Raw genomic sequence first — 16362 nt, forward strand, 5'->3', positions numbered from 1 at the left:
AAATTGTTTGATTTTTTAACTTATAACTTTTTTCTCTTACGCTGAAAATCTTGGTCCTTAGGAAAACAATAATTATTTGCTCTGTCTTATACATAAAATTGTTTCAGAACAACAATACTATTACTACTATGAGACTACTAAACAAAGTTTAAAACTTTTTGTAGTCTTTAAGAATATACTCTAAGAATATGTGACTCAAATACTATGTTTTAAAGTTACTTGAAATGATAGTTCTTTTCTCTGTGTGGTCGTGTCACCAACTTGTGACTTGATATACATTTAGGCACATATGTTTCTGCTTGTTTTGAAAACTTAGGAACTTTTTTCTTTTGATTTAATTTTGAATATGTGAAGCATTTATATGATTCCAAAGACAAAATTGTATGTCCCCTTTCCCTATTTTTTCCCACTGCCTACATATAAATATTTGTTATTAGTTTTGTTTTATTTTTCCAGTGTTTTATCTTTGCAAATATGTATATTCACAACTCACCTTTCTTTCATAAATGTAGCGTGTTATATACAGTGTCCTGAACTTTGCTTTTTTCATTTAGCAATATATTTTTGTCGTCACTCCATATGCATATGTAGAGATATTTTCCCATTTTTCTCGTTTTCAAACCCGTGTACCTAAGTTCCTATTTAGGGTGAGATTCTCTTCTTTTAGTGATGTTTGTGTTTGGGGGCCGATAGGGCTCATCAGTAATTCCCTTTGCTTTGTGCTACTCTTATCACAACTGCCATGAGACTGCTTCTGCTGCTGTCAAGTAGTTTTGCTATAAACATCTATTTTGTGGGGTTTTAGGGATTGGCCTGCTGCCTAGTTTTGTTGAAGATGTCCATGGGTGGTTTGTTTTTGTTTGTTTTTTGGTATTCTGTGTGTGTCTGGTTGGCAGGGGGAGAGTGGAGGGTAGGGAAAATTCAAAAACTAAGCTGCCCTCATGATTCTATAAGAGAGAATAGAACACAAGGCTTAAGATTGAGTTGAATTTTTACTCTTCAGTTGTGTTAATTTAGGTAGAAGTAAACAAGAATGTAGGCTTAACTTTAAGACAGATGTACAGAGATTTTGAATTTATTATATGTTATTTGGGATGCAGGAAAGCATCCAAAATGCATCTCTAGACGTGAAAATACAGCCCAAAAATTTATGGAAGAAGACCAGTCTTTTTGATCACCAGCCACTTAGGAGGCCTTTAGCATCTTGAAAAGCACTGATGGACATGAAATGCCCTGTTTCTCAAAATGTGCCATGACCAATGGCATTGGCATCATATGGAGCTTTATGGAAATGCAGAATCCCAGATCCCCCAGACGTATTGAATCAGAATCTGCATTTTAACTAGATCTCAGGTGATTCGTAGGCAGGTTAAAGTTGAGATGCTCTGATACATTTACTCTCTGAGTATGACTTTGGGCAACAGGACAGTTTGCTTCTTTAAGTGATTGATTAACTGATGCTGTTAAAAAAATACTTAAACATCATAAAGACTTAACAATGTAAGTTGTGCAACTGAAGCCCTAAAGGTAATAAAAGGATTAAAACAAAATCGAGTCCACCCATAATAGTGATGAAATTATTGTTGGAGCCAAAATTATTATATTGATGTTTGCAGTATGTAGTATATGGCAACTGCCTCTTCATTTACCATGTAAGAAGAGGATCATGCATCTCTAAGTTTACTATTTTGATTGATGTTAACTTAAAAATAACTTAGCCTCTGCCTTTGTTCAGAAAGGATTTAAGATAGTTTTATCATTTTTGTTGTAAACCAATATTTAATTTATGTATTTATGTAATATATGTATATATATGGTTAAAAAAGTATACTGTTAATTATCAAACTTCTAACTTTTTACTTCAAAATGACTTATTATTTGTAAATAACAACATTACTGTATATTGCAACATTAGAGATTAAGTGGACATTTCATATTCTAGATCTTGGTAATATTCTAACTTCTACTCCAAATGCCAAAACCCTGAATGGTAAAGCTGAAAGCAGTGATAGCGGAGCTGAGTCAGAGGAAGAAGAGGCCCAAGAAGAAGTGAAATGTGCAGAACAAAGTCATGATGGTAATCTTTGAATGATGGCCTAATCATTTTACATTAAATAAGATAAAAGGCTGTGGAGGGGGGTGGGCTCATTTGGCAGTGTATGACATTAGTACATAAGGTAGGATGTGGGCTGTTGACCCGAGATCTGAGTTTTGCTGTGGACCAAAAGGTGCTACTGCAGAGGACAGGGACAGTGAGCCTTTATGCATAGGCAGACACTGCTCCAAATGTATGCTACATTTGAAATTCATTAGTTAATGAGTTGTTTACAATACTTACGTGCTTTTGTTACCTAGGAGTGCATACAAGTTAAACTCTTAATATCTTATCAAGAATAGAGTGAAATTCGGAAAACAGGATATACAAGTAGAGGTTTTGATGAAGAGAGAAGATTGGAATTACGGAGTACTGCATTCGGGGCTCTATATTAGTAGGAGCACTGATGATTCATGGGAAGACACTAATGCTAAGTGCACAGCTTAGTTTTGCCTTCACTTTCCAGTAAGGGATGACAAACAGTATCTTCTCTGCGGGATCTTCTTCTTGGCTCTCTGGACCTCTTTGTGTAGCTAGGTCTCATAGAGCAAATTGCCTATGCCTGAGAGTTTCAGTACCTTGAGAGAGTGTCTCTGAAAGGGGTTCTAGAAGATTCACAGGGAACTGAAGCAGTTTTGAAATCAGCACAGTTTGGGTAAGCTCTCAGCTTGATAAGCCCTTGTCAAGGAGACCCCTTCTCCAACCCAAGGAGGAGACCCTTCCAAGAAACACTTCCTGGATGAAGATGATTAACTGTGACCAACTTTTATGAATCTCCCTCTGTTTTCTCATAAAAGATAAGCAAATGATAAAGAAATCAGCAGACCATAAAGATTTCGAAATCGTTGTCACCAATGGCTATGATAAAGACAGCGTTGTTCAGGATCCACAGAATGACATTCAAGACAATTCTTCCCTGAATGGCAAAAGCACTGAGGAAGTAAAGGCTGTAGATCAAGACTTTGAGCAAACTGGAAAAACTGCTGCCTACATTCACCAAGGTATTGTCCCATAATAAGCTTTGTCCAGTCTTTTTCCTATGGGTAAAATGTTCTTTTAGTAAGTTTTAGAATAATTAGGAGTGGTTTAGGATAAAAATTTTTTAGGATAAAATTTTTTTTTTTGGTAATATCTTAGGGTTTATTCATGTTATAAAGGCTGATAGCTTTGAAAGACAATGAATTCAGGTCCGGGCTATTATGTTTTTATTGGGACTTTTTTTTTAATATTATTATTGTATGACATTTTAAAATAAAATCTTTGAAATTTTTACTTTTATTCCTGAGGTTTCTTTTAACTGAAACCTCTGATTACATGATGCCCTTGTTCTCCAGTCAGCAAGATTCATAGCTTAGTGCTCTAGAGGTGAACCTGTAATATGTATATAGTGAATTGTTGGCACTGCTGCAATTCGGTCAAGAAATATAATTTCTTAAAGTAACAGCGAAACTAGCATAGGCCTCCTAGCAGGTTGTAAATTATCTCTTATCAGGTTAGTAGTATTTATAAGGTTTAATCTGGATAGCATCTTTGTATAATTCAATGATAAAAGTACTTTGTAATCTTCGAATAAAAATTATCAACTAAATTGAATATTTTGGTAAATTAAAATAATTTTGATTTGGTAAATTAAATGTGTCTCCCAATATGAAAATATTATAGAGGTGATGCATTTTGAAAATGGAATAAGTGTATTTTTCTTGTATTAGAGCATAATTCTACCTGGACATTTGTTAATTATATTCAGATATAAATGATGATCATGTTGAAGATGTTTCAGGAATTCAGCATTTGACAAGTGATTCAGACAGTGAAGTTTACTGTGACTCTATGGAGCAATTTGGACAAGAAGAGGTAAAAAAAAAAAATCTCTAATTGTTAAGTTTTCAAAGCAGTGCATAGCTTCTGTCAATACGAGATGGGCATGCTCTCCATCACTTTGAAAACATACCTCCAAAATATTTAAACATTTATATTTTTAATTATTTTTCGTGAATTAAAAATCCATGAATATTCAAACAAAATGTAATAATATTTGAATATTGCATTATAATTTACACTGTATTTATAATTATAAACATTCTGGGAGAGATGGATGGGGAGGTGGATTGTGAACTCGTTATGCTAGTCTCTATGCTTGAAGCATTGATTAACCTTCAAGAAAAATGAGCAGTTTTTCCAGCAAATAAATTTCTTCCTCCTATTGACTTTAATACATTAGACTGAAACTTTGAGTGGGAATAGTTTTCAACTTTCAGTATATTAGAAGCTAATATTTGAAAAAAAAAATGATTACAAAGAGCATGAATTTTTGTTTGTTTTCTCTTTGACAACTTTTTCTAATGAACACCCGGGGAGCACTTGTCCCCTGTGTTGATTTTTTTTTTTTTTTTTAATCTTCATTTTATTGAGATATATTCATATACCACGCACTCATACAAAACAAATCGTACTTTCGATTGTTCACAGTACCATTACATAGTTGTACATTCATCACCCAAATCAATCCCTGACACCTTCATTAGCACACACACAAGAATAACAAGAATAATAATTAGAGTGAAAAAGAGCAATTGAAGTAAAAAAGAACACTGGGTACCTTTGTCTGTTTGTTTCCTTCCCCTATTTTTCTACTCATCCATCCATAAACTAGACGAAGTGGAGTGTGGTCCTTATGGCTTTCCCAATCCCCTTGTCACCCCTCATAAGCTACATTTTTATACAACTGTCTTCGAGATTCATGGGTTCTGGGTTGTAGTTTGATAGTTTCAGGTATCCACCACCAGCTACCCCAATTCTTTAGAACCTAAAAAGGGTTGTCTAAAGTGTGCGTAAGAGTGCCCACCAGAGTGACCTCTCGGCTCCTTTTAGATTCTCTCTGCCACTGAAGCTTATTTTATTTCCTTTCACATCCCCCTTTTGGTCAAGAAGATGTTCTCCGTCCCACGATGCCGGGTCTACATTCCTCCCCAGGAGTCATATTCCACGTTGCCAGGGAGATTCACTCCCCTGGGTGTCTGATCCCACGTAGGGGGGAGGGCAGTGATTTCACCTTTCAAGTTGGCTTAGCTAGAGAGACAGGGCCACATCTGAGCAACAAAGAGGCATTCGGGAGGAGGCTCTTAGGCACAACCATAGGGAGGCCTAGCCTCTCCTTTGCAGCAACCGTCTTCCCAAGGGTAAAACCTGTGGTAGAGGGCCCAACCCATCAAACCACCAGTCCCCTATGTCTGTGGTCATGTTAGCAACCATGGAGGTGGGGTAGGCGAATACCCCTGCATTCTCCACAGGCTCCTCAAGGGGGCACTACATCTTTTTTTTTTTTTTTCCTTGTTGTTGTTTTTTTTTTTTTTTTAACTTTCCCTTTTTTAAATCAACTGTATGAAAAAAAAGTTAAAAAGAAAACAAACATACAATAAACGAACATTTCAAAGAGACCATAACAAGGGAGTAAGAAAAAGACAACTAACCTAAGATAACTGCTTAACTTCCAACATGTTCCTACTTTACCCCAAGAAAGTTACCTAATATAGCAACATTTCTGTGAACTTGCTCCTACTATATCCATCAGAAATTAACAGACCATAGTCATTCCTGGGCATCCCCAGAACGTTAAATAGCTTATCTGTTCTTCTTGGATTATTGTTCCCCCTTCCTTAATTGCTCTCTACTGCTAGTTCCCCTACATTCTACATTATAAGCCATTTGTTTTACATTTTTCAAAGTTCACATTAGTGGTAGCATATGATATTTCTCTTTTTGTGCCTGGCTTATTTCGCTTAGCATTATGTCCTCAGGGTTCATCCATGTTGTCATATGTTTCACGAGATCGTTCCTTCTTACTGCCGCGTAGTATTCCATCGTATGTATATACCACATTTTATTTATCCACTCATCTGTTGAAGGACATTTGGGTTGTTTCCATCTTTTGGCAATTGTGAATAATGCTGCTATGAACATTGGCGTGCAGATATCTGTTCGTGTCACTGCTTTCCAATCTTCCGGGTATATACCGAGAAGTGCAATCGCTGGATCGAATGGTAACTCTATATCTAGTTTTCTAAGGAACTGCCAGACTGACTTCCAGAGTGGCTGAACCATTATACAGTCCCACCAACAGTGAATAAGAGTTCCAATTTCTCCACATCCCCTCCAGCATTTGTAGTTTCCTGTTTGTTTAATGGCAGCCATTCTAACCGGTGTTAGATGGTATCTCATTGTGGTCTTAATTTGCATCTCTCTAATAGCTAGTGAAGCTGAACATTTTTTCATGTGTTTCTTGGCCATTTGTATTTCCTCTTCAGAGAACTGTCTTTTCATATATTTTGCCCATTTTATAATTGGGCCGACTGTACTACTGTCATTGAGTTGTAGGATTTCTTTATATATGCAAGATATCAGTCTTTTGTCAGATACATGGTTTCCAAAAATTTTTTCCCATTGAGTTGGCTGCCTCTTTACCTTTTTGAGAAATTCCTTTGAGGTGCAGAAACTTCTAAGCTTGAGGAGTTCCCATTTATCTATTTTCTCTTTTGTTGCTTGTGCTTTGGGTGTAAAGTCTAGGAAGTGGCCGCCTAATACAAGGTCTTGAAGATGTTTTCCTACATTATCTTCTAGGAGTTTTATGGTACTTTCTTTTATATTGAGATCTTTGGTCCATTTTGAGTTAATTTTTGTGTAGGGGGTGAGGTAGGGGTCCTCTTTCATTCTTTTGGATATGGATATCCAACTCTCCCAGCCCCATTTGTTGAAAAGACCATTATGACTCAGTTCAGTGACTTTGGGGGCCTTATCAAAGATCAGTCGGCCATAGATCTGAGGGTCTGTCTCCGAATTCTCAATTCGATTCCATTGATCTATATGTCTATCTTTGTGCCAGTACCATGCTGTTTTGGCAACTGTGGCTTTATAATAAGCTTCAAAGTCAGGGAGTGTAAGTCCTCCCACTTCGTTTTTCTTTTTTAGAGTGTCTTTAGCAATTCGAGGCATCTTCCCTTTCCAAATAAATTTGATAACTAGCTTTTCCAAGTCTGCAAAGTAGGTTGTTGGAATTTTGATTGGGATTGCATTGAATCTGTAGATGAGTTTGGGTAGAATTGACATCTTAATGACATTTAGTCTTCCTATCCATGAACATGGAATGTTTTTCCATCTTTTAAGGTCCCCTTCTATTTCTTTTAGTAGAGTTATGTAGTTTTCTTTGTATAGGTCTTTTACATCTTTGGTTAAGTTTATTCCTAGGTACTTGATTTTTTTAGTTGCTATTGAAAATGGTATCTTTTTCTTGAGTGTCTCTTCAGTTTGTTCATTTCTAGCATATACAAACATTACTGACTTATGTGCATTAACCTTGTATCCCGCTACTTTGCTAAATTTGTTTATTAGCTCTAATAGCTGTATCGTCGATTTCTCAGGGTTTTCTAGATATAAGATCATATCATCTGCAAACAATGACAGTTTTACTTCTTCTTTTCCAATTTGGATGCCTTTTATTTCTTTGTCTTGCCGGATTGCCCTGGCTAGCACTTCCAGCACAATGTTGAATAACAGTGGTGATAGCGGGCATCCTTGTCTTGTTCCTGATCTTAGAGGGAAGGCTTTCAGTCTCTCTCCATTGAGTACTATGCTGGCTGTGGGTTTTTCATATATGCTCTTTATCATGTTGAGGAAGTTTCCTTCAATTCCTACCTTTTGAAGTGTTTTTATCAAAAAGGGATGTTGGATTTTGTCAAATTCTTTTTCAGCATCTATTGAGATGATCAATTGATTTTTCCCTTTTGACTTGTTAATGTGTTGTAATACATTGATTGATTTTCTTATGTTGAACCATCCTTGCATGCCTGGAATAAACCCGACTTGGTCATGGTGTATGATTTTTTTAATGTGTCTTTGGATTCGATTTGCAAGTATTTTGTTGAGGATTTTTGCATCTATATTCATTAGGGAGATTGGCCGGTAGTTTTCCTTTTTTGTAACATCTTTGCCTGGTTTTGGTATTAGATTGATGTTAGCTTCATAAAATGAGTTAGGTAGTGTTCCATTTTTTTCAATGTTTTGAAAGAGTTTGAGTAAGATTGGTGTCAGTTCTTTCTGGAAAGTTTGGTAGAATTCCCCTGTGAAGCCATCTGGCCCTGGGCATTTATTTGTGGGAAGATTTTTGATGACTGATTGGATCTCTTTGATTGCGATGGGTTGGCTGAGGTCTTCTATTTCTTCTCTGGTCAGTCTAGGTTGTTCATATGTTTCCAGGAAATTGTCCATTTCCTCTACATTATCCAGTTTGTTGCCATACAGTTGTTCATAGTATCCTCTTATAATTTTTTTAATTTCTTCAGGATCTGCAGTTATGTCACCTTTTTCATTCATTATTTTGTTTATATGGGTCTTCTCTCTTTTTGATTTTGTCAGTCTAGCTAGGGGCTTGTCAATCTTGTTGATCTTCTCAAAGAACCAACTTTTGGTGATATTTATCCTCTCTATTGTTTTTTTGTTCTCTATGTCATTTATTTCTGCTTTAATCCTTGTTATTTCTTTTCTTCTACTTGGTTTAGGATTGGTTTGCTGTTCATTTTCTAGCTTCTTCAGTTGATCCATTAGTTCTTTGATTTTGCCTCTTTCTTCCTTTTTAATATATGCGTTTAGTGCTATAAATTTCCCCCTTAGCACTGCTTTTGCTGCATCCCATAGGTTTTGGTATGTTGTGTTCTCATTTTCATTCGTCTCTATCTATTTAGCAATTTCTCTTGCTATTTCTTCTTTAACCCACTGATTGTTTAGGAGTGTGTTGTTTAACCTCCAGGTATTTGAGAATTTTCTAAGTCTCTGATGGTTATTGACTTCTAATTGTATTCCATTGTGGTCAGAGAATGTGCTTTGAATAATTTCAATCTTTTTAAATTTATTGAGGCTTGTTTTATGTCCCAGCATATGATCTGTTCTGGAGAAAGTTCCATGAGCACTAGAAAAGTATGTGTATCCTGGTGATTTGGGATGTAATGTCCTGTAGATGTCTGTTAAATCTAATTCATTTATCAGATTGTTTAGGTTTTCAGTTTCCTTATTGGTCTTCTGTCTGGTTGATCTATCTATAGGAGAGAGTGATGTGTTGAAGTCTCCCACAATTATTGTGGAAACATCAATTGCTTCCTTTAGTTTTGCCAGTGTTTCTCTCATGTATTTTGTGGCACCTTGGTTGGGTGCATAGACATTTACGATTGTTATTTCTTCTTGCTGAATTGCCCCTTTTATTAGTACGTAGTGGCCTTCTTTGTCTCTCAAAACATCCCTGCATTTGAAGTCTATTTTATCTGAGATTAATATTGCTACACCTGCTTTCTTTTGGCTGTAGCTTGCATGAAATATTTTTTTCCATCCTTTCACTTTCAGTTTCTTTGTGTCCCTGTGTCTAAGATGAGTCTCTTGTATGCAACATATTGATGGTTCATTTTTTTTTGATCCACTCTGCGAATCTATATCTTTTAATTGGGGAGTTTAATCCATTTACATTCAACGTTATAACCGTGAAGGCATTTCTTGAATCAGCCATCTTATCCTTTGGTTTATGTTTGTCATATTTTTCCCCTCTGTCTATTAATATCCTTTATTGTACCCATACCGAATCTCTTTAGTACTGAACCTTTCTCCAAGTCTCTCTGTCCTTTCTTTGTTTCTCTGTCTGTAGGGCTCCCTTGAGTATCTCCAGTAGGGCAGGTCTCTTGTTAGCAAATTCTCTCAGCATTTGTTTGTCTGTGAAAAATTTAAGCTCTCCCTCAAATTTGAAGGAGAGCTTTGCTGGATAAAGTATTCTTGGCTGGAAATTTTTCTCACTCAGAATTTTAAATATATCGTGCCACTGCCTTCTCACCTCCATGGTGGCTGCTGAGTAGTCACTACTTAGTCTTATGCTGTTTCCTTTGTATGTGGTGAATTGCTTTTCTCTTGCTGCTTTCAGAACTTGCTCCTTCTCTTCTGTGTTTGATAGTGTGATCAGTATATGTCTCAGAGTGGGTTTATTTGGATTTATTCTATTTGGAGTTCGCTGAGCATTTATGATTTGTGTATTTATGTTGTTTAGAAGATTTGGGAAGTTTTCCCCAACCATTTCTTTGAATACTCTTCCTAGACCTTTACCCTTTTCTTCCCCTTCTGGGACACCAATGAGTCTTATATTTGGACGTTTCATATTATCTATCATATCCCTGAGGTCCATTTCGATTTTTTCAATTTTTTTCCCCATTCTTTCTTTTATGCTTTCATTTTCCATTCTGTCATCTTCCAGGTCACTGATTTGTTGTTCAACTTCCTCTAGTCTTGTACTATGAGTGTCCAGAATCTTTTTAATTTGGTCAACAGTTTCTTTAATTTCCATAAGATCATCCATTTTTTTATTTAGTCTTGCAATGTCTTCTTTATGCTCTTCTAGGGTCTTCTTGATTTCCTTTGTCTCCCGTACTATGGTCTCATTGTTCATCTTTAGTTCTTTGAGTAGCTGCTCTAGGTGCTGTGTCTCTTCTGGTCTTTTGATTTGGGTGCTTGGGCTTGGGTTATCCATATCGTCTGGTTTTTTCATATGCTTTATAATTTTCTGTTGTTTTTGGCCTCGTGGCATTTGCTGAACTTGATAGGGTTCTTTTAGGATTTGTAGACCAATTGAAGTCCTTATCTCTAATTTATCAGATCTACAGCTTCGTGGAGTACACTTTCTCTAACTAACCAGCAGGTAGCGTCCACGAGCCACCTGTTCTCCACAAGCCAGTTCTCCCCTGCTTAGCCTTTTTGGTGAGTGGGGGAGTGAGTCTTGTGGGGTCCAATTGGTGTACCAAGCTTGCGTGTGTAGTTGGTGTTGCCTGCCCTGTATATGGGGCATGTTTCTGGGCAGTCGGTGGGGGGGGGGTGGCTCTAACAATCAAATCTCCCTGGTGATCCTAGAGTTTTAAAGCTGCTGCAATAGTCTAATCCTTCAGTTCAGTCCCGCCACAGTTTGTCTCTGCCACTGACCCACAAGTCCTTGGTATTGGCGTATGGCTCCTGAGACTTGCAAGTGGGTCCCTCTTCCAGGCCGTGCACCCCGGGTCCTCTGTTGAGGGATGACTGTGCTATGTCACAGGTGAGTGCCGTCCCCCCAGGGCAGTTCTGGGCTGCTGGGCTGTGTAGGGAGGCTCCCAGTCTGCTGAAATGATGGCTGAATTGGGCTTTGTTAATTCACACTGCTCTACCTTCCCAACTCTGGGACAATCAGCTGAGATTGCAGGGAAGGCTAATGTCCACGCCCAGTTTTGTGGTGTGTGCCTGTTATTTGAAGCACTTCCGTCACACTGGGTTGTCTGGGGCAGCTCTGGGCTATGGGGCTGGTGATGGGCAGGAGTGTTTCCTGTCCACCAGGATGATGGCTGTGAGCGGACACCCCCCTTTTCTTGGGAAGTTGTGGTGTTTAGTGAATTTTCTCAGCCACTGGATTATTGCGTTTTGTCTCAGAGCTCTCCTAGTTCTGCTCTTGACTTGACCTACCAAAATAGCAAGTCTTTGAAGCTTTCTGTTTTGGGCTTCTTAGAGTAATTGTTTTAGAAAAAGAAAAAAGGATTAAAAAAACAAACAAACAAACAAACAAAAAAACCGGGCCCTCCTCAGAGATCTAATGGGTTATTGAAATGCTAAGAGACAAAGCAACCAGGGCCATTAAGGAAAGGTCCACAGGGCAGAGAGATCAGCTTTTCTTCGGGATTTGCATATGTGCCTCAAGGCCTGAGCTCCGCCCTTCCCCTTTCTGTGTTCACCAGAACTCCAAAAATCCTCTGCTTTTATTTTGGAGTTTTTTGTGTTGTTTTTTTTTTTTTTCTATGCCTGTCTCCTCTCTGCTGGGCTGGCTGCTCTCAGATTCTCTGGTGTCTGGTCTCAGTCTATCTATGGTTGGAGTTTGAATCAGTAGAATGAGTTTCCGATAAGGGCTGCCACTGCAGTTCTCCCTTCTCCTTCCCGGAGCTGACAGCCCCTCCTCCCACGGGACTGAGCCTGGCAGGGAGGGGTGCGGGTCCCCTGGCCGCAAAAACTTACAGATTTCGCTGATCTCAGCAGTTCCACGTTTTCATGAGTGTTGTATGAAGTATGCCCAAAGTCAGATTGCTCTGTGGTGTCCAGTCCACGCAGTTCCTGGCTTTCTACCTACTTTCCTGGAGGAGTAACTAAAACATACAGCTCACCAGTCTGCCATCTTGCCCCGCCTCCCCCCCGTGTGGATTTTTGATGTTTCCACGTTCTCTTCCCACCCCGAGCCCAGCCAGCTTAGGTGTGTCTTAAAGAAGTCATTTATCTTTTACCTCCCTGAAGTAATAATTTTAACTTTTTCTGTCTTTTCATTTCATAACACAATTAAATCTACCTTTTAATTTTCTAAAATTTTAAAAACAGATGAATAAAGTATTTTTAACTAAGGTCAAACACAAATGAGTAACATAGGATGAGTTATAAGAAGGCCAAATTGGGAATGAGCTAAAATTAGTGAAAATGAAAAATGATAAAAACTCAGATGCCCTGTGCATGTGTGTTCCAATAAAACTCGATAAAAACAGGCAACTGACTTGTGGCCATAGTCTATAGCAGTGAATATAATCAGAACCAGTTTAAATCTCAGAGTTCCCAGGTTCCCTTTTGTTTTTTTCCTTTTTAAAAGACTTATTTGGAGAAGGTTGGTGAGAAAGGGCTGGAGAGGGATTGCTCTCAGTAAATACCTGGCTACTGAATTCTAGGTTTGCCCCTGCTTTCTCTATTAATCAGTTGGCTGATGATTAAAATCCTTCCTAGGGCCCTGCCCGAGCTGGCCTCTGTTCACACCTCCCCTGTTGGTTTTTGCTCTTCACCCTCCCTGTCCTCCTCTCTGTCCCTTTAGTATGTCAGCTCCCTCCCCTGCCCTCCCCCTGCACAGCCTCTGAACCCTGGCCTAGATGCGCTTCCCGAGGAAACCTCAGATAAGGCCCAGCCCCACCTTTCAGCACCCTCAAGGTCTAGGCTCATTGTGGGTTGTCACCCACTCATTTCCTAGATCAGTTCTTTTAAACATATATTTACATAATCTCTATTAGCAGTTTTGGATTCCTTGAGAATCATGCTGCTTTTCATTTCCTTTTTGTGAGCCACTAATACCAAATTTGTAGTTTGCCTGTTACAATTTGTATATTTTCCTTTTCTCTTTGATTTCCACTTATAGAAGTGTTTTAAAAATCTGTAATACTTCTTGAATTTGTCAGTTAAGCATACCACCCCCCCAACACACACACACCAAAAGTAAGCTATATATTTTTAATCCTTGGTATATGTTTATTTTATTCCAATAAAGTATGTTAAAGTAGGTTGATAATTGATGTCTAGTATATGGTTTGGAATAATTCACTGGGGAGGGGGAGAGGGAGACAAGTCAATAGGTGAAACAAGAGTGGCCTAGAAGTGATAATTCTTGAAACTGGGTGTTTCGTGCGCTACTTTGGTATACATCTGAAATTTTCCATTATAAGTTTAAAAATGAACTTCATAGTTTGCTGTGGATTATTTCTTTTTCCTTTGTATTTTATTTTCAAAGTAATGGTACCTGTGTGATAGTTTACTTTCACTTTTTTTCTTCTTCCCTCTAGTGTTGAATTTTTGTTCTACATACAATTCCATCATCATTATTATTGCACTGTAGCCCGATTATGACTCTGTAACCAGCTTCCCTTTGCTCTACTTCCTTATGACGTCTAGTATGACCTATTCTAAGGAGCCGTTATTTATTTTGTCCCTCAACCCTTTATCTCCATATCTTGTCAATCAAGGTATTAGCCAATCTGCTGGTAGAATGAAAGTCTTGTTTTACTATTACCTGACTCTTTTTTTGTTTTTACAATTACTCAAAATATCTATGGCCAGAGATCTGGATTTAGTCAGGGCAGCAAATTGCATCTGTTCCTAAAGGGAATCATTACTTACGACGTGATAGCAAATGCATAGTAATTTATAACAAATTTATTAGCAACATAATTGTACCATAAAGAGAGAACTGCTAATGCCACTGAACAGCTGACCTATTTTTAATCTAACCCCAATCCTAAGTAATATTACTTCAACTTACTTATCTATGACAGATGAGCTAAAATAAATAATGATTTTTTAAAATGTGTAAGTATGAGAATTTCATCTTCAGGATTTCTGTAGTGCTCTTGAAATGTGGTAACATTTTTACCTTGTTTCTGTTTACATTGCCTGGTGTCTGTCCTGTCTCAGGCTCCTGGTCTAGGAGCACCGCCTCGTGGGCTCTATCAGTGTTAGGAGTGATAGACGGCCTCGTGCTGTCAAGGACTCCTCTCACTCAACAAATTATTGTTCAAATTTTGCTTCACAGTTTTTGTTTTCAGTCCTGTTTAAATCAGTTGGGAACTTTATAGATTCCTTTTTGAAAGGTTGAAATTTTGAAAAGTTGAATTATTAGCAGCTATTGCTTTGCAGAAGCTGAAGGTGAACCATGTTCTAGAATAGCCATTTAGTGGAAGAGGTGATGGTTTGGGAGAACTGTTCTAAAATGGAAATAAAGACTTGGAGGTATGAAATGTTGTGTATGTAGTCTTTTAGGTCTCTGTGAAACTGATTTTTTTATTAGCCACAAGGGACCAGGATGTTACTTCTAGTGACATTTCAGCCAGTGTACAGGGCAGGCTCCTAGGCTTGGCGTGTTGCCAGTGGGTTAGTTTCTCAGATAAAGGAGTGAGGGGGATAAAAATTTTAGAGTTGATTTTTCATTGTTATTTTTTGGTCTTTGCTTTACACATTCATCTTTTCTCTTAAGTAGTGCTGCAGGCTTTGATGGGGAGCCTTGTTATAACTGATTCCTGGGCCTCTGCCCCAGCATTTCTGATTTAGTGGAGCTGGGGTGGGGCCCATGAATGTGGGGGGACTGATCCTCCTTAGGCCCAGCCCACCTTTTCCTTGCTTTCCCCACGTAATTCTGTCTTCCTCGTCACTGAGCAGGCTGAGACTCTAGAAGCCACTCTGTCATTACTCCTTCAGCGTGCCTTGGTACGCACTTCTTTGACTTTCTGTGAGCTACACCATCCAGTCCTTGCCACGTGTCTCTCCCACGTCAGTGGAAGAAGACATGTTCTTCTCATCTCAGGCCATCGTCTCTACTGTGCTCGGTGTTGCATTTCCTCCCACTCTTTGAGGACTGTTCTAGTTTGCTAATGCTGCTGGAATGCAAAACACCAGAGATGGATTGGCTTTTATAAAAGGGGGTTTATTTGGTTACACAGTTACAGTCTTAAGGCCATAAAGTGTCCAAGGTAACACATCAGGAATCAGGCCTGGAGAATGGCCAATGGTGTCCAGAAAACCTCTTTTAGCTGGGAAGGCACGTGGCTGGCGTCTGCTCCAGAGTTCTGGTTTCAAAATGGCTTTCTCCCAGGACATTCCTCTCTAGGCTGCAGCAACTCAAAATGTCACTCTTAGTTGCTCTTGGGGTGTTTGTCCTCTCTTAGCTTCTCCAGAGCAAGAGTGTGCTTTCAATGGCCATCTTCAAACTGCAGCTACTGTAGCTTCATCTGTAGCTCCTCTCTCAGCTTCTGTGCATTCTTCAAAGTGTCCCTCTTGGCTGTAGCTCCTCTTCAGAATGTCACTCTCAGCTGCACTGAGTTCCTTCTCTTTGTCAGCTCATTTATATGGCTCCAGTGATTTAATTTATACCCACCCTGAATGGGTAGGGTCACACCTCCATGGAAATTACCCAGTCAGAGTCATCACCCATAGTTGGCTGGGGCACATCTCCATGGAAACACTCAAAGAATTACAATCTAATCAACACTGATACGTCTGCCCACACACGATTACATCAAAGATAATGGAGTTTTGGGGGACATAATACATTCAAACCAGCACAAGGACTTTCATCTTTTATAACCTCTCTAGACTCTATTCTCAGTCACTGTCTCTCCTGGTTCTTTGTTTTTAAGCTATAAACGTGCCCCCATCCCTTGAATCTTAAAGCAAGTACTCCCCCCTCCCTTGCGATACTCTCTAACTGTCTTCTCCCCTCCTTCCCTTGGTGGCCAGGCTTTCTGTCCTTGGTAGTCATCCACTTCAGGCAGGTTTCTGCTATATATGCCAACACGCCCTTGTTGCTGACTTGAGTGGATACTTTACATTTCTCAATTCACTTGATTTCTCAGCATCATTAAACAATACTGGCTACTCTCTCTTTGAAAGTATTCCCTTGTCTTCCATGGCACCATTCTTTGAAGGGTATCTTTGTA

General features: G+C 38.7%; 2 protein-coding genes across 13 annotated transcripts in view; one reads left to right on the forward strand and one right to left on the reverse strand.

Moving 5' to 3' along the window:
* The window catches only part of LOC119535544 (ankyrin repeat domain-containing protein 26-like), a 961331-nt gene that overhangs the window by 489656 nt on the left and 455313 nt on the right, over window positions 1-16362 (reverse strand). The window lies entirely within an intron of this gene.
* Window positions 1-16362, forward strand: part of ACBD5 (acyl-CoA binding domain containing 5) — a 47101-nt gene that overhangs the window by 13927 nt on the left and 16812 nt on the right. For 5 of the 8 annotated variants that reach the window (XM_037837913.1, XM_037837914.1, XM_037837910.1 and 2 more), the window contains 3 exons: window positions 1943-2077; window positions 2893-3096; window positions 3843-3949. In XM_037837913.1, coding sequence (XP_037693841.1) covers window positions 1943-2077; window positions 2893-3096; window positions 3843-3949 — 446 coding nt within the window. The remainder of the gene's footprint in view (window positions 1-1942; window positions 2078-2892; window positions 3097-3842; window positions 3950-16362) is intronic. The other 3 variants (XM_037837911.1, XM_037837908.1, XM_037837909.1) reach the window with 1 other exon arrangement.

The sequence above is a fragment of the Choloepus didactylus genome, chromosome 5, assembly GCF_015220235.1.
Source record: "Choloepus didactylus isolate mChoDid1 chromosome 5, mChoDid1.pri, whole genome shotgun sequence".
NCBI classification, from domain to species: Eukaryota; Metazoa; Chordata; class Mammalia; order Pilosa; family Megalonychidae; genus Choloepus; species Choloepus didactylus.